This window comes from Lissotriton helveticus, chromosome 3_1 (assembly GCF_964261635.1).
Source record: "Lissotriton helveticus chromosome 3_1, aLisHel1.1, whole genome shotgun sequence".
In the NCBI taxonomy this organism is placed as follows: domain Eukaryota; kingdom Metazoa; phylum Chordata; class Amphibia; order Caudata; family Salamandridae; genus Lissotriton; species Lissotriton helveticus.
In genome coordinates this window covers 2,060,461,734-2,060,487,502 of record NC_136061.1, presented here as the reverse complement: position 1 = coordinate 2,060,487,502, position 25,769 = coordinate 2,060,461,734, and the positions used below count along the sequence as shown (strand labels likewise).

Here is a 25,769-nt window from a genome sequence, read left to right as displayed (position 1 = left end):
TGACATTGCACATAACAATGCCTTTTATATTTGTTTTCATTTTAAAAACAAATAAAAGGCATTGTCACTTACAAAGCCAATAGCTTTAACTCGTGTAACTGCGAGACCTATTGCATTGCAAATGCTTGTCCTTCACCTCTCATCACCCCTGGACAACCCACCGAGAAGCCCAGGAACCGCCACTCTCGGAGAGAAAGTGTCACCTTTAATGAAGCGTCCCAGGTTCAAACAGAGCTTCAAAAAGAGGCGGATATCACAGCAAGAGGGATGAGTGTTAGCCCGCAGTGCCCCGTACATGGCACTAGCCATACCCACCCTGGTTCTGGTACAAATATCAGCCACCAGAGATCAGTAAATTAACAGAATAAACAACAACCCTATACCGTGCTTTTAACAGCCTTGTTATGTAATGCACGACTTTTCTAATTTAATGATGAAAAACAATGGTCAGTACGGGGATCGAACCTGCGAGCCTCGCGTTCATAGCACTAATCTCTAAAAACTGAGCTGACCAATTAAGCGACATCGTAAGGAGCTTACACTTACCCAGGATATTCTAATTGCTATATCATAGGTTGCTCCTGTGTGCAGAATAATTCAAGAGTCATACAGACGAGCAAATACTGACCCATCATAGTTACAGGCCAAGACATTGAGGCGCACAGATAATCCTGCATCAACTCGCACACACCGGGGAGCGTCACCAAAGAACACATATATTATTTAATGAGCTGCACTGAACGCACTTCACTAACCAACTGCACGACCATCACTCCCCAGAAAAGATGTATTGAAGGCTAGAATCACTCCACAGACTCTTTCTCCTGCCACACTCACCCAGAAAGTTACTGGACTCAGCTCAGCAGCACTGCACATGCTCAATGTTCTTCTCACACCCTGGCATGGGGGGAGCTGGGACTTAGTAGCCCCACTTGCTTCTGCTAAGGCTGGTGAAACACAGATATTAACAATATGAAGGGGAGTGTAATAGTGACAGCTATCACTAATTGCGTCAAAGGGGTACATTGGAACTGCTAGCATCATCTGCAGCGGCGGAATGTGTGGGGACTGCTAACATAATTTGATTCAGTGGGGTATGTATGAGCTGCGAGCATCATTTACAGCTGCGATATGTGCAGGGGTTTTTGCCATTTACAGCGTTGGGGTATACAGGGTCGGCTGACACCATTTGAAAATAAGGCTAATAGCACCGTCTGCAACAGTGCGTTGTTTAGCAGGTATCTGTTGCAACAGTGGGCGGAGTAGTGGCTACTGGCACCATCTGAAGTGGGGGTTACTAATAGGCTGCTAGTGCCGTGCACAGCGGGGGTATTTTCCGATGGAGATGTTATCGCTTGTTATGGTGTACAATGTACGGGGATGTTCGAAATAATTGCAGCGAGAGAGATGTAGTGGCCAGCTTGTATGATTAGCAGCAAGGGTGGTAGCACGATTTTCAGGGGTGTTGTATTTGCTGCTTGTATGATTAGCAGCAAGGCCGGTAGCAAGATTTCCAGGGGTGTTGTATTTGCATGCTAGCATCGCGTGGCCCCTTAGTTTGACAAGAATTGCTGTCTTGCGATGCTGGCTTCTAACTGCGGGGTTGGACTGACGGACCTCTGATTGGCTGAGCTCGCTGTCAGTCTGCACGCACTGGAGAGACGCCCGAGAGCCGGGAACAAAGGACTGGCCCACACAATATCACCCCCTGCCAGGAACCCTGTCCGAGGCTCACAACAACCCACTCCCTGGAGACCTCTCTATTAAATAAACCTACCTCCATCTCCGGCCCTAACACCGCCTTGCTACAGGTCCCTCCGCAACCCACCCTAGTCTCAGGCTTCACCCAATAATCGCGACGCTCACCCGCTGCATCAAACTCTTTCCCTCTACACTTCGCAAAACGACCCCCGGGGGTGTCACTCACCTGCATGCTCGGTACAGGCTTGGAATGCCGCACTGGGGGCGGGCGGGGGGAGATGCCCGCGGGTAGCCAACTCCCTTGGAGGGCAACACGTCATATCCGGGCACAGCGTTCGCGGGCGGTGATTGGTGGTATAGGGTCAAAGAAGAGGGGGCAAAGGCAGTGTCACCCGGACACCCGCTACAGGGGGAGGGGCTATGATCTACAGGGACGCCCGGAGCACGGAAAATAACTTGGTTTAGGTTTTGAAGAGTGTGGTGAGGTGCTATGTCGCAGAAAGCATCCAACAAGGCTGCATGAAGTGGCTGAAGAATGCCGTTACTTTCCCAAAAAACCAGCACTTTTCCCCAAGAGCTGACTTAAATACGCTTCCACCCAACACCGTGGGTGCATGAGTTTAATCTTGGCACTTGGAAGAGGGGGCGGAGGGACTGCAGAAAGAGTGGGGTTGAGGAGCTACGAGAGGGAAAACAAGCCTCGATCTCTTGTCTTTATGGGGCCATGTGTTTGAAACACATGGCCCCATAAAGATAAGAATCCTTTTACAGCAGAAGGAAGTCAGACAAGCCCGTCCATCTGGGCCGACCGACAAAGAGAAAAGTGTACGTCACACTAACGTCTTTCCCCATGGCTGGCCACCGTTTAGCATAAATGGTGACGCCGGCCAATAGGAAAGAGAGACGGGGCTTAAAGCCCGCTACTCAAGCTACCTAAAAAACATAATCTCTCGCCAGGGAGACTGCACGTGCGCAGCCTACGCAGGGGAGACCTAAAAAGAACACTTTTTGGGATTTTTTTATTAAACAAAAGGTCTTTTGTTTGTCCGCCCACCATATCGCCTCTGAGCGCTGTAGCTAGTATCTAAACCTAGGAAGTCGGGTATGAATTGTTGCTGTATTTTTCTCTAATATTTCAGTGCCTAGTGACAGAGCCAGTGTGGGTGAACTCCACTCCAGCATGTAAACACAGCAGGAACTCTGTAACTGGATGCCAGGTAGATATCTTGTTAAGCACATAACTTGGATTCACATAGTGACTGTGGGATAAAATGCAAGACCTATTATATATGTAAAAAACATTGCCCTTTACAATGCCAATAGCTCTAACCCCAACAAATGCGAGACCTTTTTTATTTTCAATGATTGTTTATGTAACTTATTGGTCGTCCCTTTGTCTGAGGAGTGGGTGTTATGTGTCTTAGTTAGGCCCATGTAAAGACACTGCCATCTTTTAATTTGAACACATTTACTACGCTGCCTCCCCTTTCGTACAGTAACCTTTTACACACATTTGTGTGCATAATAATGTTGGATTTGTTTCTCTGAAACTGCTTTACTTACAGATTCTTCTTCCCTTAACATTATCACGACTCCTTGAACACCATGTACAAGGCCTCAACATACATTGTGCAAATGCTGTTCTATTTTTCATCCATGGGGCGACATCGCTATGTATAGACCATATAACAGAAGGGTGTGCAGTTCCTAGAGGTGGAGGGGAGGTCTCATCTTCGTGATGCCCTCAGACTCCCAGAAAGATGTTATGCTACATCTACAAGGCCTCAACATACATTGTGCAAATGCTGTTCTATTTTTCATCCATGGGGCGACATCGCTATGTATAGACCATATAACAGAAGGGTGTGCAGTTCCTAGAGGTGGAGGGGAGGTCTCATCTTCGTGATGCCCTCAGACTCCCAGAAAGATGTTATGCTACATCATTGGGCCCAAAAATATTGGTGTGTTGTTGACTTATCAGGCCATTAGGGGCTATATTGGCCCATAGATATTCCGTCATGATGACGCCATGCATCATGATCTTCATTAGTTGGTGTTTCATGTTGATAATTGTGGTCCAGCCATGATTTGAGCTGCTGGCAGCCCCTCCTCCATCCTGATCAAGTATATATGGTGTACTAAGTATTTCAGAGACCAGGTCATCGAACGAAAGTCCTTGGTTGTGCTCCATTGTATATGACAGGGGCAGGCCTCTAAGGGGTTGAGGTCTGGGTAAGGTCCCACTGCTGAGCCAAAGTGCTGAGTATATTTAAAGAAGGGTGGGGACTAGGAGCTGTATTTAAACAGCTCCAGTGTAGGACTGTATAACAGAAGGGTGTGCAGTTCCTAGAGGGGGAGGGGAGGTCTCTTCTTTGTGATGCCCTCACACACCTGGAAGGATGTCATGCTTCATCATTGGGCCAATCTCCCTGTCGGGCCGTCGTTGCAATGCCTGATGGGCTCCCGGAAACGGGGCTCTTTGGCAGAGATCTTTTGAAGAAGCCGTAGGGTGGGTGCGGGTGTGAGGGCAGGGTAGTGGTTAAAATAAGTCTAGAGCTGTCCTATTCTTGTATGTCTTTATTAATGTGGTAGCTCAGGCTTAAATAAAAGGTAACAAATCGCTGTATGGATATTATGTACCTAAAAGACTGACAAGGTGTAGTGGGTCGACATGTTTTGTGCCTGTAATGCCTCTAGCGGGTCAAGTGGCACTTCATCAGGACCATGGAAAATTGAAGATGAGTGGTGCACTAACTAAAATGTCTGGAACTCCTAAATGCGGTTGATGACCAGACTGGGTGGAAGGTACCCTAGTAGACAATTACTGGGGTAGGAGACCTGCTGAAAGGGGGGTGGGAGGGGGGGGGAGGAGGGAGGGGTGGACATGTGAGTAAAACAATCAAGGGGGTGTTAGGCGAGTCAGTAAATCTTTAAGATACTAGGAGATACAAGTACAGTTAGGTAAGATGGTTATATGAGTATTGTTTCAAGATCAGTCCCTGTGTCACGGTTTTCTAGTGGGAGTTTATATCTTGGACGGGGCGAAAGAAGGCCTAAAGCATAATATGGTTGTTAAGCAGTTGGATGTAATGTGCCACTATTTTTAATACATTTCTCATAATTTCCATTTATTTGAATTGCACAGGTGGCAACCTTCAAGTGCGATTTCTAGGGAATGCACCTTGTGGCTTCTACAAGTACAAATTCCCCAAGGCCGCCCGAACAGAGGACCGCATTGGTGCCAAAGTGTTCTTCTTCAAAGCATACCTACAGAATGGAGATTTGGCCACTACAGTGCAAAAAGAAAACTTTGTTTGGGTCAGCAAGAGTGAACTACAGGATTACTTAAAGCCAGTCTATTTGTCCGAAGTCAATAAATTTATATTGGATCTGTAACCAATGGAGATAACATCAACAGAGGTTGAACTGTGCCATAAAGGACGCTACAAAACCAGTAAAAGGCAACCTCTGACCTGTGTTAGAGTGCGAATTTTCCTCCAAGAACTTTTTTATCCTTGTGAAAGAAAATGAGCAAATTGAAATCAAAGGGGTGTTAGTACTGCTGCAGTGATTTACAATTCATTAGTCAGTTTTATTGGATTTTTTTATTCTTAAGCAAAAATGTCATGGCTAGCCAGTATTGTATGCACTTTCTCAAAGAAACGCAGCAGTTATTTTTACAATGTATACAAAGTATAGGAAATTCTGAAAGAAAACATGAGCTTTAGCTATTTGATGTGTAAGCATGGACCATAAAACCTTACTATCAAACATTTAGCTTAGAGTGTTTCCTATTTCTTTGGCGAATGTTACATTTATAAAGAAAGACTCTTCTATAATCGTGCCAAGCAATCCGGGATAAAGTTTGAGACCATAATGTGTGTGTCATGACTAGGCTAGGAATGTGCAGAATGATTGCACGTGATGTTCATATCTGCTTCTTTCTTCTACTTGTATTTATGAGCAAGCAAAAGCTGAGACAGTTCAAGTCTTTTCAACAAAAAATGTACTACTGTTGCCTTCCTATGGTAAGTCTTATTTGTTTATTGTTATCAATGGTGTTGAAATATTGGCTTTGAAGGACATGGCATGTGTTACTGCCTTTTGTTTTTGTAAAGCCGTGGATGATCGATTTTGAGGCCCGTAAACCCCTTCAGTGAATGTGAAATGTCCATTCAACCGCTTCGCATTGATGAAAACAAAAAGGCCAGGGATGGAATGTTTGAATTAATCCCAGCCTCTGGTATTTCCTCTGGACCACATTTCAGTCAATTTTTTGCCCACTGTGCCACTTCAAGCAAGACCGGAATTCATGCAAATCAAGCTTGGTACTGGTTCCATAGAAATAGTCCAGTTCAAACGGCCACCCCAGTTTCCCCACCAATGGTAGTCAAGAACTGCAGTGTTCATCTCTCCCTCAAACCTCCCACCACCCTTATGTCCCATACACACTTTCGCAGTGGCACGGTGTAAGTCTCTGGGGATACCTTTCAACTTCAGAATCTGCTTCTGAGTTTATCAGTAAGCTTGATGTTGGCTTCCCCTTAGTCCGGAGACACTAGTATTAGTATTCCTTTGCCACCACGCATACCACATTGTTTTGGGATAAACCTCTGGTATGATTACGAATGGGCCCTGCACTTCTCATGTCTCTCTTTCTCCAAATAGATGTGAGTACCTTGGCACCTTTTCATTTCAGTTTTGATGTCATTCATGCTCCATTTATCGAAAAATAAGACCACCTTTTGCAACGGATAAAAGAAAAAAATGTTTCTCGATTCATATTCATTCATTGTAGCATTGTTATCAAGGTAAGTTACTACTGAAAGTCTTCTCTCAGGCGGGTTATGTTGCCGACTGTGGGGCATTGTGCAGTTATTCTCAATGTTAAGGGAGTTATTGAGGGTAGGCTTGCCGTTGATTCGACACCTCCAGTGTTCTTTGAAACATTTTTAACAGTTGTCGCATTTGATCACTAGGTGGGACACTTACACACAAAATATGACTGTAATAGATCAATGCTAAACAACGGGTACTTGCTCACCTTTCCAATTTGCATTCTTGAGCAGTGTTCTGTAGATGTGGATTTCAGAATTCAACTGAAAGGTCACATACATTAGGAGATAACAAGCTATTCATGTAGAGTCTCGTAACTTATCTTCACTGAAAATGGGCAGACCTTAAAACAGTTTTCCTATGGAAACATAAGTTAATCGTTATTTCTTAAAGGCAACATTTCTAAAATGTTGTATGGAAACATTCAGATGTTTTTTTAAAAGAAAAAAAGCCAAATCAAACAACCTCTGTACTCTTCACTCTTTTGTCATTTGTAAGACAACTTGCCTATTACACTAGTTTCTGAAATTGTGGTAGAGGAAATTGTTTTCTTTAATAGTGACCACTTGGCCTTGTGGCTTAGTAGACTAATGTGTCCACTGTAGTGTCCTGTGTTTGATCTCTTGGTCACAGGTTCAAATTCCGGCGGATCCACCTCAGCCTATCATCCTTCTGAGGTCACTAAAATGAGTACCATCGAGTTGGGTAACAATAAACATCTGTTATTCAGCGGCAAGATACCCTTGGGTGAATGTGCACTTTACAAAAAGACGTTATGTAGTCCTTGCATGGCAATAAGCCCTGATGATCGGCATATAGAATGGGTTCCCACCATGTAAACTAGAATGTCACCAACAGTAAAAGTATCATTACACTGGTTATCTAGCAATCATCTGAAGCTAAATGCACAAAAACCTGAATTCCTATTAATTTCACCACCAAAGAACCACACAGAAGTGAAGGAATGGACCAATCTGATCAGAGCACTAAACTGCACCCCTATTCTAGTGGACTCGGCGAAATCGCTAGGATTCACGCTGGATAAGAACCTAGACATGAAAGCCCACATCAAATCAATGCCAAGAAGTGCCCGATTTCACTTGAACTACATTAGAAAAGTGAAACCATTCATGTCTACGGCAAACCTCATATTCAATCCTTAGTTGTCTCAAGGATTGAATATGGATGTACAACTTTAGCAGGTCTATCAAAAATTTCCACAGCACCACTAAAAGCATGTCTCAATGCGGCCGCAACACTCGTCACAGGATCTAGGAAATTCAACCATATCTCCCCACACCTGAAAGCATTAAACTGGTTACCATACGAAGCCAGAATTCAACTTAAACTGACATGTATTACCGACAAAGCGCTCCACTACAAAACACCAAGATACTTAGCCCAGAAAATTGAGCTATCAGGGGGAAGCAGACGAGCCAAGAGTGCCAGGGAGCTGCTGCTGAAACCACCCATCTTTCGGAAGAAGAAAACGTATGACGGAGCTTTCTCCGGAGCAGCCCCCAGAATCTGGAACTCACTACCACCAATCATTAGGAAAATTCCAAACACGGCAACATTCAAGAGGGAAGTGAAGATCTTCCTAATGAGCAAGTTCCTTCCGTAGGCAGGACTACTCATCTCTAGCACAGTGATATAGGTGTTTCCAAAACAGAACAACAATGTATGTAAAGAGAAAGTCACCAGTTATGCTGGGAATAATTTTTTACGGTACTTTACTACTCGAGACTCGTGGTGATGTAGAATGCATGGAAAAAGACACATCGGAACTATTTGTATTGGAATACTCTTACACCTTGTACACTAATCAGTTACAAAAACTTGTATTTGTAACCATGAAGATAGACATGTACAGGAATAATATAAATATATGTTAATACTGATATTCAAGCTGTATGTCAGACCTACCTCATGTCACTGTATTTATTCATGCTAAAACTGCTACACAAGCTGTATATCTAACCTACCTCATATCATTGTGAAGCGTTGTGCTATACAAGATGTATCTCTAACCTATCTCATGTAAATGTGAAGCGCTCTGATATCCAAGGGTCACGTTCGCGCTATATAAAAAAACCTCTTTAAATAACTAAGCCCGCACACCAGCGAAAGAATCGAGAAAGGAAATAATGGGAATTCGGCCAAACCGTAATGATCTGGGTGGCTCCAACAACACATTGCTTAAAAAATAAGACTGGCAGCAAAGTGGGAGGCTGATTGCAAAGGTAGCTGAAGGAAGGCTGCTGCCAGGGGAAGTACGGTCTACATAGAGACAATAGTGACTTAGTCTGAAAGAGTGATTGCAGGTGAGGTATGAAGGGGAAACACTAGAGCACACCAAGAGTGAATGTAGCAGGTGGATGGCTCCCAGCACATGAACAACATCCATTCAGGAGCTGTAACTCTGACCCATAAGTGTTGAGGTGCACCAAGCTTATCCTACACTCCTTAAATACCACAAAGAGCCATCCTTGTGATGGCAATTTTTTAGGTCAGTGCATGTGAGGGACTGTTTTATCTTCCTCCTTTTCTTCCTGCTTCTCCTTTACTCTCTTTTATTGAGTCCCCCTCCAAGCATCCTCTTATTTGTATTCCATCTAACAGAGCTGAGCCACTGCTGTAGCACTCAAGAGCTCAAAGCAAATCATTTAAGTTGAAGCCTATTCTATTAATAGTAAGCAAACAGTGCTGAGCTATGATTGTTTGGTGGACCTCTAGCCATGTCTGAGTAGCTATGTATTAGTTATGCTTTTGCTGTATAGGCTTGTAAAGTGACTCGTGACTGTGTTGGATGAAGCACGCCCCACGCTGAATAGTTATTGGGCAAGGATAAGCGAAGATCCTGATTCATTACTCCGGAACTGACAACTAAGCGCACAAATAAAACTGCCTTAAACTGCTAAACCAAGAAAACTTCCACAGCATATGGGCTATACAAGTGGAGGAACTTGACTTCTTCTTTCAGAGTACACTATTCCTCAGTATTTAATGCAGACAAACACTGTAAAGAATCAAGATTGAGCAATTCGTAAGTACAGTCGCATCAGGGAATAGTTTTTTTAATTATATTTACTACATCTTGTTACTCAGAGCAAGCTGGTGCTAGAAAAAACCCACCGTGGGGGTTAACGTGCCAGAGATTTGAACCACAGATTGTTCTGGAGGGCACATTCACCCCTAACATGAGCTCAGTCTCTCTTTACTCTGCTCAGCAGCAGCTGTAATGCTGCAATCTACTATCCAGATCCACTGCCTTGATCCTCTAGGTCCAGCGTAATGGAAACTGAAGCTGCATGACGTCAACTGTAGCCTTAGCAAGATTAACATTTAACACTTCTAATGTGGTTTTGTTAATTGTAATGCCTGCCAGGGCTTCATATAGCTCCAATAGAAGAAAAGTGTTTCCTAACAAAGTATTGGGATCCCCCTTGATAAGGATTAGATCGTCTGCCACTCGGGCAGCTTTATGGGTGTCTGCACCAAGCTGTAGTCCCTATACATTCTTTACAACTCTGATGTGAGATTAAGGGTTCAGTACTGACAGTGAATAGCAGGGGAAATCAGGGGCACCCTTGCTTAGTCCTTTGTGATAGTTGGAACAGTTGAGATACCTGGTCGTTGTGCTAATCTAGACTAAGGTGCCTCCGGACATCCTTTGAACCATGAACTCAGTGCTGCCGCCATGCTACTACCCACTGGACCACCAAATCCAGGGTTGTGCAACATGGTTGCAGACATTTACCCCCCGAAATGGCTCTCATATAAATGATGACAACTGCTTCAAGGAAACAAAAAAGTTGTACTGGCAGGTGCGCCATGTCATCATTACTGACGGTACTCTTGAACGTAGACACTCCCAAAACAGGAATCCATCTTCAGGAAAACCATAACTAAGACTTCCCATCTAAGTTAGTGCAATACAAGTACATAATTAAACACACCCATGCATAGATGCTTGCCTCTTCTTGCATTTTCACTTCTTAGTAGAGTTCAAGATCTTGAAGTGTTTTTCATTTGTTCTCTCAGGCCCATGCAATGTTGGGAAGATTGAGTCCTATATTTCTATCACCTTTGCCCTTGTTAATGGAGGGTTAATGTGTTCAATTTCCCCCCACTCTGTTTACCCTTCATATTTAGCTTCTGGGGTCAACAGCACCAGGCTCCTACACCATCACCCGTTAATAATGTTAGGAAAAACATCATATACTTTACCCTTACAACTCCCGCACTTGACCCACTCCAATACTCTCGAAATAATAATTCCTACATTACATGTACATGAGGAATAGGTTATGATGGGATTGTAGGCTACAGTTTATTTAGCATGCATGATTAGCATGTGCCCCTTTGACATGGGGCTGTAAATCATCTTACAGGGGGCCATCATAAGTCCCGCTCCGTCATAAATCAGTCACTGGTTAGTTTTAAATCATATCAAATCATTTCACTCACAATCATGGTTAAGCCATAATTCATACATGTCAACTTGGGAGGTGAAGTTCTCTGTGCTGGGTTTTCCTGTATCCACAAGGGGGAGGGTAAGTTCTCTATTGCTGTTAAGTTCAACTGGCTACCTTGTCTGTCCAATTGTGCCCTGCCGTCCAGCGGGTCTGGGCTGCTAGTGCCGTGCTCTGTGTACTCCCCCTGTCAGCCGACTTACCCTGCTGTAAGGCATCTCCAAGTAAGTTGCATCCATCTACCATCCCACCCTGCCAGGGTGTGACCTTTTACCAACACTTGCTCTTTGTCTTACTGCCTTTACAGGCTGCCTCCTTACTCTGCACCGTGATACTTTTCTTCTTTTGGGTGGGTAAGTGGGTGTTGCTTCCCATCACACACTGCCCCCTCCTCTTACATCAATGATCTTACCTTAGGGCAGCACCACTTATATTCCCCACCATTCTACCTCTCATCATCCCCTAATAGGGCCATATAAGATATACCCCTGACTCCTGATTGGGGCATGGGGGTTTGCTACCTTTGCGTCCTTTTTGGCGACCCCCCCATTTCCTTTGTGGGAAGGGGTTCTCCCTACATTGTAACAGCATTTCGCCACAAAAAACATTTTTGTCGGGGCCCTATGCGTCCATTAAGGCACCGGCCTTTAATGCACTCTTAGAGAGTGGCTTTTGCCAGAGTCTCTTATATATTTCCTAACATGGCCCTAAAACTTCCTTGAAGACTTATAAATCCCTCCAAACATAATTATTCCTGCTGTATACCAAAGAGAATGCCCAACTGATCCCATTCTGACTTGAAATCTCTACCATTGTATTATATATCACCATGATTTCTTTAATGCAGTATCTTGGGGATTACTTTGCAATGGGCAACTATACTGCAACCCCACTTTTCCGAAATTCTTAAATCTGCATATTGCTAAGTAACTTCTGAAAAACGATCCCCAAATAAGGAATCAAGGCCCAGATGTAGGTAATAGCAATTTTCCGAATGGTAAATACCGAATTTTACCGATTCGGTATTTACAATTCGGTAATTGCTATGTAGGTAAATAATTCGGTAAAAATACAGAATCTGTAAGATTGGGTAATTACCGATTCGGTAATTACCGATTCGGTATTTGCCATTGATTCCTATGGGCCTTGAAGCCCATAGGATTCAATAGCAAATGCCGATTCGGTAATTACCGAATTGGTAAAATTACCGAATTTACAAGGGGGGGCAGGGTGTCACTTTGACACCCTGTTGCATTCCTGTTTCTGGCTTGTGTGCCATGTGACACACAGGCATGCCCACACAGATGTGCATGTACACTGGAATTCGTTATTTACCATGGAATAGTATTCCATGGTAAGTAATGATTCGGTAAGGGCCTGTGGCACTGATTACAGTGCCACCTACATATTGATTTACAGAATCTGTATATTTACCGATTTGGTATTTTACCGATTCTGTAAATTTACCGAATCGGTAAATATATCGATTGTGTAAATAATATGCCCCCTACATGTCAATTCCCAAATACCGACCGGTAATTGGCGAGCTACATCTGGCCCCTAGTAGGTTCCATTGACAATGGCCCATTACATGTTATTGGAAGCAATGTTAGCCTAACTAGATTGTCCAGAGCATCAGTGCCCCTTAAAAGCCTTTCTCCTGCTGCTGAATCTTAACTGGTGCAAAGGGGTCTGACCAGTCTGCTGAGTCCCAGTATAAACAAGGATTGGCTTCATGTTATTTACATCATTTACAATGCCTCACACCTGAATACCAAACTCATTGCTGCAGATTGATCTGGTACTACTTGGAGGAAGCCTACCTTATTCAGAAATTCTGTATTGAGAATACAGTGTTCAATGGAGCTTTATAAAAAAACTTGGGGGACTGCTAACCATAAAAATTCTCATTGCCCTAACGTCTCTAGTTTTATGCAAGAGTCTACATCCACCTGCCTGTTTATTAATGCCTCCCTTAGCTCCTCAGTTGCTCATAGGATTGTTAAGTATCCAGATTGTTCTCTAATCATATGCTAATTGAGGTGCTGGAACAGTGCATCAGTAAACTAGTATCCACTACTGATACTGCAGTTTACAATATTTACTGAGGTGTGCCATTACATGTCCCATTTTTTTTATTTGGGAATAGGGAACCACAGTAGAAATCTGCTTGGTATTCATCCCCAGATTTGCAGACCATGACACGTGGAGTGGCATTTAATCTCTCAGATATTGAGAGCAGCAAAGCAAATTATTGTATCACATTGGAAACAGCCTGCTGACTCCCCCCCACACAAGCCTATGGTTTACACGCCTGTGGCAAGTACTGGCCATGCAATTGGTTTCCCACAGAATATCCCACACAGAGGGGAAGTTTAATCGCATTTGGCGACCTCTCCTACAGTATTTCTCACATTTGAAATATACTTGTCTTACACCACCAAGACTTAAAGATGCCTAGCTTTTTAACTGAGCATAATTTCTGTTGGTTCCCTCTTTTTTCCCCTTCCTCAATTGTTGGGAGGGGGTGTCTCAACAATGAGGCGCTAGTATTTTATTGCTATACTTGCACATCACCCACCTTCTTACTAGCTGTGAATTGTACATCTGCCTTCCCTATCTGCGGTGATGCCTGTGTACCTAAAGTACTGAGTCATTGTGGCCCGCTGCGTCCAAAGCATCATGGCGTTTGTTATTGTCATTTTGCCACAAACGTTTAATAGAGAGATGTTCTACAAACATGTCTCAGGCCTGCCATTGTCGTCTGTGTGTTTGCAGTTTTAAACTGCCATTCCGACCTGGCAAAATAAACCTTTTGCCGGCCTAAACCTTCCTTTTTAATATATATGTCGCCCCTATAGTAGGCCCTGGACAGCCCAGAGGGCAGGGTGCAGTGTTATTAAAAAGTTGGGCATGTACTTTTAAGTTTTACATGTCCTGGTGGTTTAAAACTCCTTAAATTCGTTTTTCACTACTGCAAGGCCTACCGCTCCCATAGGACACCATTGGAGTTACCTTATTACATTTGATAAGCTGTAATTTCCAAAATGGGAACAGGTATTTAGTTCATGTTTGGTGTCTTTGGAATTGCAATGAAAATCCTAACTTAAGGTGAAGTCCGATTTTCAATGTAAGTTCTGAAAGTCCCAATTTTAGAAAGTTGGCATGTTCTGCCTTTGACATTTGGTACCTGCAGCATGTCTCTGGTTCACATGGCTGGGTTCTGTTGACAGCGGAGCTTTGTGTATCCCTCCTAGACAGCCACACACAATGGATAGCTTAGGTGTGACTGGATGAGCCATAACTGGCAGAGAGGAGCTGGGCATAGCCCTACTTACACTTGAGTAGGCTGTGTCCTGTCTCCACACAAAGGGCTGCATACCCCCTGTAGTTAGTCTGGAGCAAGGACTAGGAATGCAGGGCATCTGCACTTCAAAGGCCTGCCTCTAAAAGTGTCTCCCCACTTCAAAGGCACAACTGGGTACATATACTGGAGCCCAGACACCACCACTTAAGTACACTTCTGGACCTGTGGATACTCTGCCATGAAGAAGGACTGTTCTGCTGCTGAAAGGACTGCCACTCTTACAGAGTGCGGCTCTGAAGGACTTGCCTTCTCTTAAGCCCAGAACCCAGAGTGACTTCAAGGTCTAGCTGGCTGGCCTCCTGATCTGAAGCCTCACGGACACAACAGGCTTCCAACAACCTTGCACCATCAATTGGATTCTTCTGTTGGTTAGTCTACCCTGTCAAGTAGTCCCACCCTAGACCTGAACCCTTGGAAGTGGGCCTAAGATTTTCTACCAGGCCCTGTGGATCCAGCGGAACCAATGCATTTCCTCTGCTGTGCGGTGCTAACCTGAGCAGAACCTATTCAGCACCACTGCTGCGTGGATTAGGCCCATCACAAACCTCCAAATCACCTCCTCAGCCTCATCTTAACCACCATTGTGCATTGCATTCCTGGTGCAGGCCCTCGCATCTCTCATAGACGGCAGCCTAGATGATTATGCCAGACTTGCAGCTCCTCGTAACTGATGCATCACCCTGCTGGGCCCACATACCTAATGCCAGACTTTGCATCACAAGCCCCATCGATGTATCCTTCATGACTACGCAAGGTCTCTCATCACTGCCTCGCCGCATCGCTTCAGCTGTGTGATGCATCTTTGCGAGGATCCTCGCAACGCTCTGAAAACCAGGATTTACGGTACTTTTTTTCAGTGGGCCTAACTGGATCCCTGTAGCCAGCCTGTGATCCATCGTGGTCGGCTTGAGCTTGTGACCTTGTCCTGGTTCCATTGCAACCTAATATCCACAGTTAGTGCTTTGTGCTTTTGGGAGCTATATTTACAAAAATCTTTAAAACTGCATAGCTCCACTTCTACTGACTGGAATTTTGATGTTTCGGTCTTGTTCTATTTATTCAAAATTAGTCTGTTCTACTAACCTGGTGTGGGATTCTTTTTGTGTGGCATTTCCACTTTATTACTGTTTGAAGTGTTTCACCAATACTTTACACATTGCCTCTAAGTTAAGACTGACTGCTCCCTGCCAAGCTACCAGAGCATTGAGTACAGGTACATTTGGGGTTGACTTCTAGTGCAACCTAACCAGGATTGTGGTTGCTGCTTGACTAGAGTTCACACCCTAGTCAACCCACAACCAGATTTCTTACAAAAAGTGTTTCCAGTTTCTGCATCTGAATCATCTGCTTCTAAATTGTCATGTGGAATTGATAATGTAGTAGACATAGAATACGGTATGTAGCAGTCTCTTCAGAAAATCGATTACCTAATGTAAACATCACTACCGTTCCTATGTGCAGTAAATTTCACAACAGCAATCTTTTTTGGCAACTTTAGAGCATTTAGAAAGTTCAAAGTGTGTTGGCCATTCTTATTTGGTGTGCCAACCATTATCATGATCCACGCTGGCACCACAATTGGCCAAAATCATGGATTACACCCAAACTTATTTTAACGTTCAATTAATTTGTAATGCAGAGTGCTCTTGTGATGGAAATTAATTCAGCTACTTGTGGCTGACATTCCTTACGCAAGTATGATGCTTCTACGATGTGTATCAATGTGCAAATTGCATATGCTGCTCGAAGGGTTCCATAATGGTCTCACAAATGTGAACCATCCACAAATAAAATAAAATCAGCCAACTCAAGTTGTACATCTTGAATGGTTGATCCTGGCTTGGTACATAATTCTGTTAAACAAATACAGTCATGATCAAAATCGTCTTTGTCATTATTTTCTTCCCCACCAATTGGCAAAAATGTAACAGGGTTAAGTATGTTGCACCGTTTTATAGAATGTTTTCCACAGCCAATATTATTTGCTCATATTGATTTAATCGGCTGCTTGTCAGGTGCCGAGTGCATTTGCACTTTAAAAAATCCTTCTTTTACGCAGGCATACCTAGCATGAGTGTAATACACAGTGTCTCATCTAAGAAGATTTGCTTACCTTCCTCACCCCAGAGTACTGGATCAGTCTCTGCGTTCTGCATTAGTGTCTGTGGAGGCTTCACAATCGAGGAAAAGTTTGAAATCCACTGACAAATGTTGCCAACCATTTCTATAAACAATCTCACTACTCTCTGTGTCGTTGTTGCAGGGATTCTGCACAAATACAGAACCATGCACAGGAAATAGACCTTGGTGTATAGGGACTGAGTCTTCTTACCACCTTAGTACCCACAAACCCAGGTCAGTCTACATATAGTGTCACATCTGCTCTCCTACTCAATCACAGAAAAACAAATGATTAGACGCCCCAGAACACAACACCCAGATCTCTCAGGAATCGCTGTAAAAAAACACAACCTTTCGCTCACTCTCTTAAACTTGTTCACAATAAGATCTGACAGAGACACGGAATAGTTTAAAAACTAACGTGCCCTTCCATGCAGTATACTTGCCACAACAAGCAGGAAAGTGCATAGTACAAATATTGTCAGTATAGCAGTCAGTCTATAAATCATGAATGGAGATGTCATAGAAAGACAATGGAGGAAGGACTAGTGTCTAACCTCCCTCCCTTTGCTAAGAAGAAGTATTATTATATAATATAATGGAAGATCTCTGGGCTTTTTCAGCTGACCCAATGCCATAGCCTATCGATGGTAGATCTGCATCAAAAGTGCTCAACTCCCTGGAAAGGCCCCTCTCAAAGTGTGTGTCACCTATTCGTGCACCCCACTAAAAACCAGAGTACGCTGTCCAAACAACAGCTGCATCGGTATGTTCTATCTAAGGGCTAAGGACTGGCCAGAACAAAATAACAAGGTGCATTGTTGTTCGACCTTGCACATAATGTTCAGTCAAAATCCCAGGAACATGCAGAGAGTGAACACAGCGATGAGTTCTCCTGTGAAAGCAGTCTTTGAAATTATTGCAAAAAATAAAGGTGTGAAGTAACATCTGCAAAGCAGCAGGCAAGCTGCAACGTGCTCGTGCTAAGTTAGTGAAAAACGACAATGTCCCTATGGGCCACTTGACATCGTAGGAGGAACATTCTCAGAATTGCAGAGATACTTTCTTTGGACACCTTCCTCACTCCTTTCTCAATTTGATGTCCCAAATAAATGACTTCTTTTTGACAGTATTGCAGTTGGGGCAGGGGGAGTTATGTCCATTTACAGCCAAATAATTTAACAAAGCAATTGTGTTCTATTGACAGCCTTCTTTTGGTTTTGCTTCAAGTAGCAAATCATGAATTTATTGCACCAGTACTGATTCAAAGGGTGAGTTTAAAGAGTTTAAATCTTTCTTGAGTATTTAGGAAAAGATTATGCGACTCTCGGTATAGCTTTTAGGTATCTTACACCAAACGAGGATTCTATTCTGAAATCTTAGCGGAAAACAAAATTAACAATTCTAATTAAGAGTAACAGAGGAACATGCTGACCCCAAATCAGTCACTGTGACCCATTCTGATTCTACTGGAATTTGAAAGAAAATCACTCATTAATTTAGTAACACTGGAAACATGAGATCACTGTCATTTATTTTGTACAGATCTTGTGGTACTCCATTTCCTATTCAGTTTGCGTAAGCCCATTATGGGTAGGTTAGAGGGACTCTCTAGGACATCACTCAAAATTCACTTTTCAATATATTTCTCAGTGACCAGTGCAATTCCCTCTTCTGCTTCACATGCCAATTTGTTTTGAGGAGTACAGGCATATACTGCATTTTGTTTTACTGAGATTTGCACTGGTCTAGCACTTATACCCAGCCCAATTTACTTTCCTGTAACATCACAAACCTCTCTATTTACAGTGTTTCTTAAATCTGGAGGTAAGTCCTCATTCTCAGAACTGGAAACACAAGAACCTATTGTTTCCTAGTATTTTAATTTAAAGCCAATATCATCTTTTCTTTTGTCTGCACTCTGCATACCAGCACCTTCTGGTGTGCAATAACGTATGCAATTAATTTCTACAAAAGATCGCGACCTAGCAAATCTATTGAACTTGTCTCACTAAGTATAAACTCATGATTATTTGTAGTTGATCAAATATTTTCAGGCAATCACAAAGTAGGGACTAAGGGCTTTTTAGACAGTTCCAGCATACATGCCCTAACAATATGAAGATACAAAAGGTATGTTGTTCCTAATTTTGAGACAAGAGGAAACTAGTTCTGTGTGGTCTAATTTCTATTCTGCTGCATATGATTTGTTTGCGGGACTACTGGTGTCTCATTTTTAAATCTGTTCACATTAAGTATACACTCATTTTTCCAATACCCTTATCTACTGCAAATATGACATGCTTCTGATTCCATTTGACATTTATTAGCATTATTAACATTATTGGTAAAATCTCAACCTCTAAAACCACCATTTTGAAATCACACACCACCTAGTAAAGTACTTTGACCCCTTTCTAAATGGCCCAAACCTGTGCCACCATCAACATTTTATTTGTTGTTTTTTTTTGCATCACAATAATCACTACAATACTTCGTATAGAAAAGGATCTCATCAAATGATTTAGTGCTTCCCAGCGCATCGCACTCTACGGAAGGTGTGTACTGATTTCTGTATGCAAATCCAATAAGTAAGCAGAAAGAAATCCCGCCATGCTTTTGCACGATCCTCCACTCCACTATACTGCCTGTAAACCTGCTTCAATCTCCCGTAATATGCATGAACGGACTCACCTGCAGTTGGGGTTGCTCTCATGGTTTTTGACCAGTGAACCTGTTTCTATGAAACCTTACCATTCAAATGCTTAATAACCGGAGTATACCTTTGCAGGAAAATCAGTGAAGGCTTAACATTTGGGCCCTTCTTTGATGTTTTTATTTAATTTTTATTAGGCCATTTTGCCATTGTTTTGCCCTTAATTTATACATCCTTAGGTACAATAATGGAAAACAACCCATCCATACCTTTGAAATGGGCACAGTACCTAAGTATACCGCATCTGGTCCTCTCAAAGCTTCAGAAAAATCTTTTAAGAGTCCAAAGGTCGTTGCAGGTCCAGGGGACGTGCACCAAAGCTCCTACAGGCACTTCTCACAAAGGAGAAACTCTTTACACTGTCACTTCATATTCACTCACACTTGGGTGGGGCCAGCAGTGGTGGCAAGGGGAATAGGGGAGTAGGGTGTGTATTGATCCAAAGAAGATCCCCATAGGAAAACCAATGCCTAGATCAATCTTTGAAGCTTGGGAAAAGATTGACTGAGACTCCATAAACACTTCAGGGAGTCCCCGCCAAGACAGTTGAGGCCCTCAGAATTATTATTTGAACAGGAACTGGCTTTCTTCTGATATGGGTATGGAGAAGAAAGCAGAACAGAGGTCAATTGCTGTGAACCATTTAGTGTTCATAAGGATACAGGAAAGGATGGTAGCAGGATTGGGGACCACAGGGAAACCTGGGATGAACCCATTATTTATCTCTTTTGGGCCCAGGACAAATCTGTACTCTTTTTTTCTTCCTAGTTTTGCATTTCAGAAAAATCAGGGTGTTAAAAAATGCAGACAATAGGCACTAGAACCCCTTGCATAAGCAAATCAGCAATTATGGGATGGATCCTTGCCTCTACTTCAGGCTTTAGTCGGTACAGAAGTATCCTCAATCACTTTTTCTGTAGGTCATTCTTGATTTTCACCTGTTCCATCATCATATGTAGTCCACATCATTGGCCATTGTAGAACAAAATGAAGACAGTACATAGGAAAGCAGGTCGGTTCAAACTAGAGACATTTCATTTTTATTCGCATTCGCTTGACAATTGGCATTCTTGCATTAGAGGGCAAGGAACTCATTCGTGCATTGTTTTGGTATATTTAAATAAACTCCATCTTGGGTAAAAACACGTTGCAATTTAGTTTGCAGAAAATATCTCTCCCAAACAGATTAGTAGGTGAAGTCAGGCTAAGTTAAAAGGAATGCTTTTCATTGATGGGTACAAGGAGTTAGAGACAGTCACAGAAATATGATGGGAAACTGTTTGGAAGGAAATGCCAACTGTGTCTATGGACAAGCCCGAGAGAGGTAATGATGGAAAAGTGATGCATTTATCATTAGAAGTGAATCTACATGTGGGCCTTTCTCGACTACGGGGATTAGGGTATTTATTACACAACTGGAACCTCTGAGGTTGTCTTAAAATTCTGGGTAAGAATTTTGAGTAACTTGAAGATACTCAGGTTGGTCAGTAAGACATGGCATATTAGACACCATATTAGAGCAGTCTTCTTCTTGTATCCTAATGACCACAAGCAAAACAACATCCTTTAGTTCTTTGGACTTGCACTGTGCCTCTATCTTTCCCTCACCTAGCTTTTTCACTGCCCTGTCCTCTCTTCACTCACCCCTTTTGATAGGATCTCCTGCCTTTTCCCTTCATCGTCTGCTAAATAGCTTCAATCACATTAGTCTTCATTCAATATTCTTTGTTTACTGCAAAAGCACACAATGATGTGCAGTGGTTACTAATTCTAATAACTTCTTTGTTTCCCATCCAATACATATTATCATCCATTGGCTTCTTACATTGGGAACAATCTCTGGACAAAAGCTGCATCTACTCCTTCTTCAGCCAACTTTGTTAGACCAGCTATTCCTGAATATCTTTCAAACACATCCTTCAGACTGGCCTGGTTATTTTTGGGTACTTCACCCTTATTCTGCTTGCTATTTGAGATCTTAGTCAATCATTTTTCAATTGGCACACATCTGTGACCACATTCAATATTGCATCCTTTGCAGCATTCAGTGCCTCTTCATTGCCTTGATCAATTGTCAGCCACAGAATAAGTTTTCCACCAGCCAGTCTCTCAATTCACTCTGCACCACCAATCACAGTCAATGATTTATAAAGGCCAAATTGGGTCTGTATACTTCAAAAACGCTTTGTAGCTGCTCTCAGAACTGGGTTTGGTTTCCCTAATGCTAAGGAACTGCTTTTTAATACTCATACTCATTAACTCAGAGGTACAGGGAACATCGACCCTAATACTGCTCTCTGCCATGCTGGTAGTCCCAGAGCTGCCACTGTTCAGCATCTATCTTATTTTTAGGGTCCTTCAGTTACGTCTGTAAATTCTCTAATCTGTAAAGGACTACTTCTCATCCTCTTTAATGAGTCCCTCCCATTCTTTGAAATATTTGCACACACACAGGTAACAAGGAAAAGGGTCTGCTGGCCTTCTGCCTGCAGCTCTACCAGTGGATGGGGGTAGAAAGGAAACAGAAAAAGGATAGAGGTTCCCCCAGTTATTTCTTTAACTGATCTCATGGGCCCCGGTGAGAAAAAGTATATTCTCACACAAAGAACTCCTTGTGTTCGGCTGAACTTTGATCTGGCTCCTGGAGCAGCTAGTGAAGAGGCCAGAGTGGCTACTTTCTGCCACACATTCATCCTTAGAGCGACTGTGCTTCAGGAGTACTCGCATTCCTACCTACCCAACCAGTCTATTATCCCATTACATGCTACCCAGACGATGCATGTTTTTGCAGTCTCCAGAAGAACACAGAACAATACAGGCCATATTCCCATAGCCAAAATAAGTGGAGGCGGATTCTTTCAACGGCATTTCAACAAAATTTCGAATTTATAATATCTGGATACAGAAATATTGGAAATAAAATATAATGATACAGAAATATGATGCAGAAATATAATTGTCAAGATTATCAATTTCTCTTTTTTTCAGGTAATACTGTTCCTAATATCGTTTTCATGAATATAGTTGTAAAAGTATTTGTTTTTTAATCATTTTAATGTGTTCTAGTTTATATTTTAATTTTATGTTATTGTTTGTATAATTGTTAATATTATTTTTTAATATTGTTTATAATTTTAACTGATTTATAATTTAACTGCTAATAATGATTTGTAGTGTTGTAGCAGGTTGTTAGGTTTGTAGGGGTATAAGGTAGGAATTTAATTAAGGAATAATTAATTATTTAATAATTTAGTAATAATTATTTATTTGATTAGTTATTTAAATTGTATAATAAATATATTTTTTAGATATACATTAGGTGTGGACTGCTGGGTTTGTAGGAGTATAGGGTGGGAAGTTAATTAAGTAATAACTATCCATTATTTATTAATCATTTAGCTGATAATTAATTATGTACATTTTGTAACATTGCTTTATTTTAGTTATATTTTAGGTGTGGGTTGCTGGGTTTGTAGGGGTGCAGGGTGGGTTCTTAAGTAATATTTACTTATCAAATAATTAAGTGTTAATTAGTTAGCTGATTAGCATTTATGTAAATTGTGTTATATTTATTTAATGTAGTTATATTTTAAGTATGGGCTACTAGGTTTGTCGGGGTATAGTGTGGGAAGTTAAGTAATAAATAAATTAAAATTATTAATAGTTTAATTGTTTAATAGTCATGTTAATTGTTTATTTTTTTATTTTTTATATGTATACATTTGTTTTGGTAATTAATAATCAGATAAAGAGTTTTATATTTGTCCTAAATTAATAGGGTTACTATTGTATTACATGTGTTCAAAGGGAAGTACTTTCTCTACTCTTGCACAGATTGGATTGGGAACAGTAAATCTTACCCCTTCGAAGTCCAACCCTTTCCTTAATGTTGCAAAGACTGGAGTAAGATTGTAAACCTTACCCCTGCGAAGGCCAGCACTTTACCTACTGTTGCACAGACTGGAGTGGTAATAGTAAATGTAATCCCTCTGAAGCCCAATGCTTTCACTACTGTTGCACAGACTTTAGTGAGAATAGTAAATCTTACCCCTCTGAAGTCCAGCGCTTTCCCTACTGTTGCACAGACTGGAGAGGGAATAGTAAATGTAACCTCTTTGAAGCCCAACGCTTTCCCTACAAACAATTTCTCTACTTTTGTTTACATTGGCATGGGAATAGTAAACCTGACTCCTCCAAAGTTTGAGACTTAACTGAGAGTAGTAAATTTGAAATCTTTAATATATATATAGATATTTATAGATTGCTCTGTCGAGTGAAACGCTTCATGGCAGGCATTAAGCCTGTTTGATTTTATGGACTACTGAAGATTAAATTGCACTGCTTTCTCCATCAACATTATATTGCATGTCTGTTCTTTGGGAGTGTTTGAGTTCTGTGCCTTTTGGTTCTGCCTAACAGTGGCAGACAGGAATTTGTGTGTGTATATACAGATATATGTATATAAATATATATTTTTATTTCAACAAACGTGGCCCCCTGTTCCAGTTTTCGGGCGTTTTCAGGTGGTGCGGACAGGATACGGCAGAGCCTCGCTGTTATTTATTTTTCAACACTCCTTCTCCAAAGGCACTTCCCTCGCACACGCAGTCCAAATAAACGCTTTACTCCACAATTGCTTAAACCATCCGGTTTATTCTCAATATGCCAGCTGCCCCTACGCATTTCGAGGCTGCAAGCCTCTTGATCACGGGGATTCAATAAACGCCATTGGCGGCAAAACAACTATGTTTATAAGTAGGATGACATCATTTCCTCTAGTGAACCACTAGGCATTATGGTCATTGTAGTTTAGGCAATTTTTTATAAAAACCATTTCCAATTCATATTGGCTTCAGTTTAAGCGTCACATTTTTTCTTTTGTAACCATATCGCCACTTGATAATGTATTTTTATTCTTTAGCAACATATCATTATCACCATTATAATTACTGTAATCAATGGTACGCATATCACAAATTGCATCATTTGTTTAACCATTAAATTTCACTGAAAAAGGAGACACCCTTCAATGAGTAATGACTTGTAGCATATTGACAATTTTAACCATGGAACAGTCCCATCCTATTATTTTGCATTTATCTAGCTAATAGTCTGAGAGGGACCTTAGATCAGAGTTTTGCAAAGATAGTCAGATGCGGTGAAAATCAGGTTTTTAGGCTTTCCTGAAATGGGACTCGGAAGTAATCTGGCGAAGCTGTGGAGGAAGTTTGTTCCATGCCTTTGATCCCAACACTGCAAGTGACTTTCCTCCCTTCGTTGCCAGTCTGAAAGCAGGTATTTTTAGCAGATTGCCCTTTGATGATCTTAAAGTTCGGGATGGAATGTATCGATTAAAGCGTGAGTGAAGATATTGAGGGCCCAAGGAGTGGAAGGCCCTAAAAGTAAAGAGGAGGACCTTAAAAAGAACGTGTTAGTGAATTGGCATCCAATTAAGTGTGTTTAGAGGCGCTGATGCAGATGACTTCCTTGGCCACCTCACTAGTCATGCTGCAGCATGCTTGACCATTTGTAACCTAACTGACTTATTGGTCCAGGCATAGAGGCTATTACAGTAGTCTAGCCTCGATGTAATAAGGGCTACATCTACTGTTTGCCTTGCTGAAAAGGGAATCAGGTCAAAGAATCTATTTAGAGTTTTTATAATGTGGAAGCCAGTTCCAGCAACAGCCAGCAATTGCTGTGTAAATAACAGAGTGGTGTCAAATTAAATTCCCAAAATCCTGACCACGTTTACTGTGTTTAGAGAAGGGGTGGTATTGGCTGGCCACCAACATTTGGGTGAAAAAGGTGTTCTTGGCCTAGGGGTAGAATTTCCGTTTTTTCAGAGTTACACTTAAGATGGTTTGCATTCATCCAACTGAAAGTTGCAGTAAGGCATTTGCAGAGGCTTTCTTCTGCCTGTGTGGTGTTATTTTTCAGTACCAGGATAAGCTGCATATCATCCGCATATAAGATGGCATCAAAATTGAAGGACGATATCAGCTTAATCAATGGAGCCGTGTAGGCATTAAAGAGAGTTGGGCTGAGTCTCGATCCCTGCGGTACCCCTGAGATAAGAACCTTCTCTTGTGACTTAAATTCAACACCGCCACCGCTCTCAAACCCACCCCTCGCCCTCCGCGAAGGAACTAGAGCAAGGTCACAAAGGAGCACCTCAACTCCACCCTCAGCTGTGACCTCCATCGCCTCGACCAACGAGAACTCTGCACCAGAAGGCAACCTGTTTCACCACCAACCTCCAAGAAGCCAGATTGTCGTGTAGTTCCTATATACCCTATACAGGATCTGTACGTTTGGATAACATAAACTGTGGGATTGGTGGCAGACTGGTTCCGTACACCCCCAACGCATATGTTAGCCTGTCTGTATCAGCTAGCTCACTGTGCCACTATAGTCTCCTCTTACCAAGGAGAGAATAGATTATGTCAACCTGAGAACATGACAACCCTGAACCCTCAGAATCGTGGAAACAATATACTATCTTTCGCTCAGTCATTCGTGCTCACTTAGTCTCGAAGATACACAGAATAAA

At 42.1% G+C, this 25,769-nt stretch overlaps 1 protein-coding gene across 2 annotated transcripts in view; it reads left to right on the top strand.

Moving 5' to 3' along the window:
• Positions 1-5,478, top strand: part of MRPL46 (mitochondrial ribosomal protein L46) — a 48,111-nt gene extending 42,633 nt beyond the window's left edge. For both annotated transcript variants that reach the window (XM_078683175.1, XM_078683174.1), the window contains exon 4: positions 4,847-5,478. In XM_078683175.1, coding sequence (XP_078539301.1) covers positions 4,847-5,097 — 251 coding nt within the window. In that variant the 3' untranslated portion in view covers positions 5,098-5,478. The remainder of the gene's footprint in view (positions 1-4,846) is intronic.
• The last annotated feature ends 20,291 nt before the right edge of the window (positions 5,479-25,769 follow it).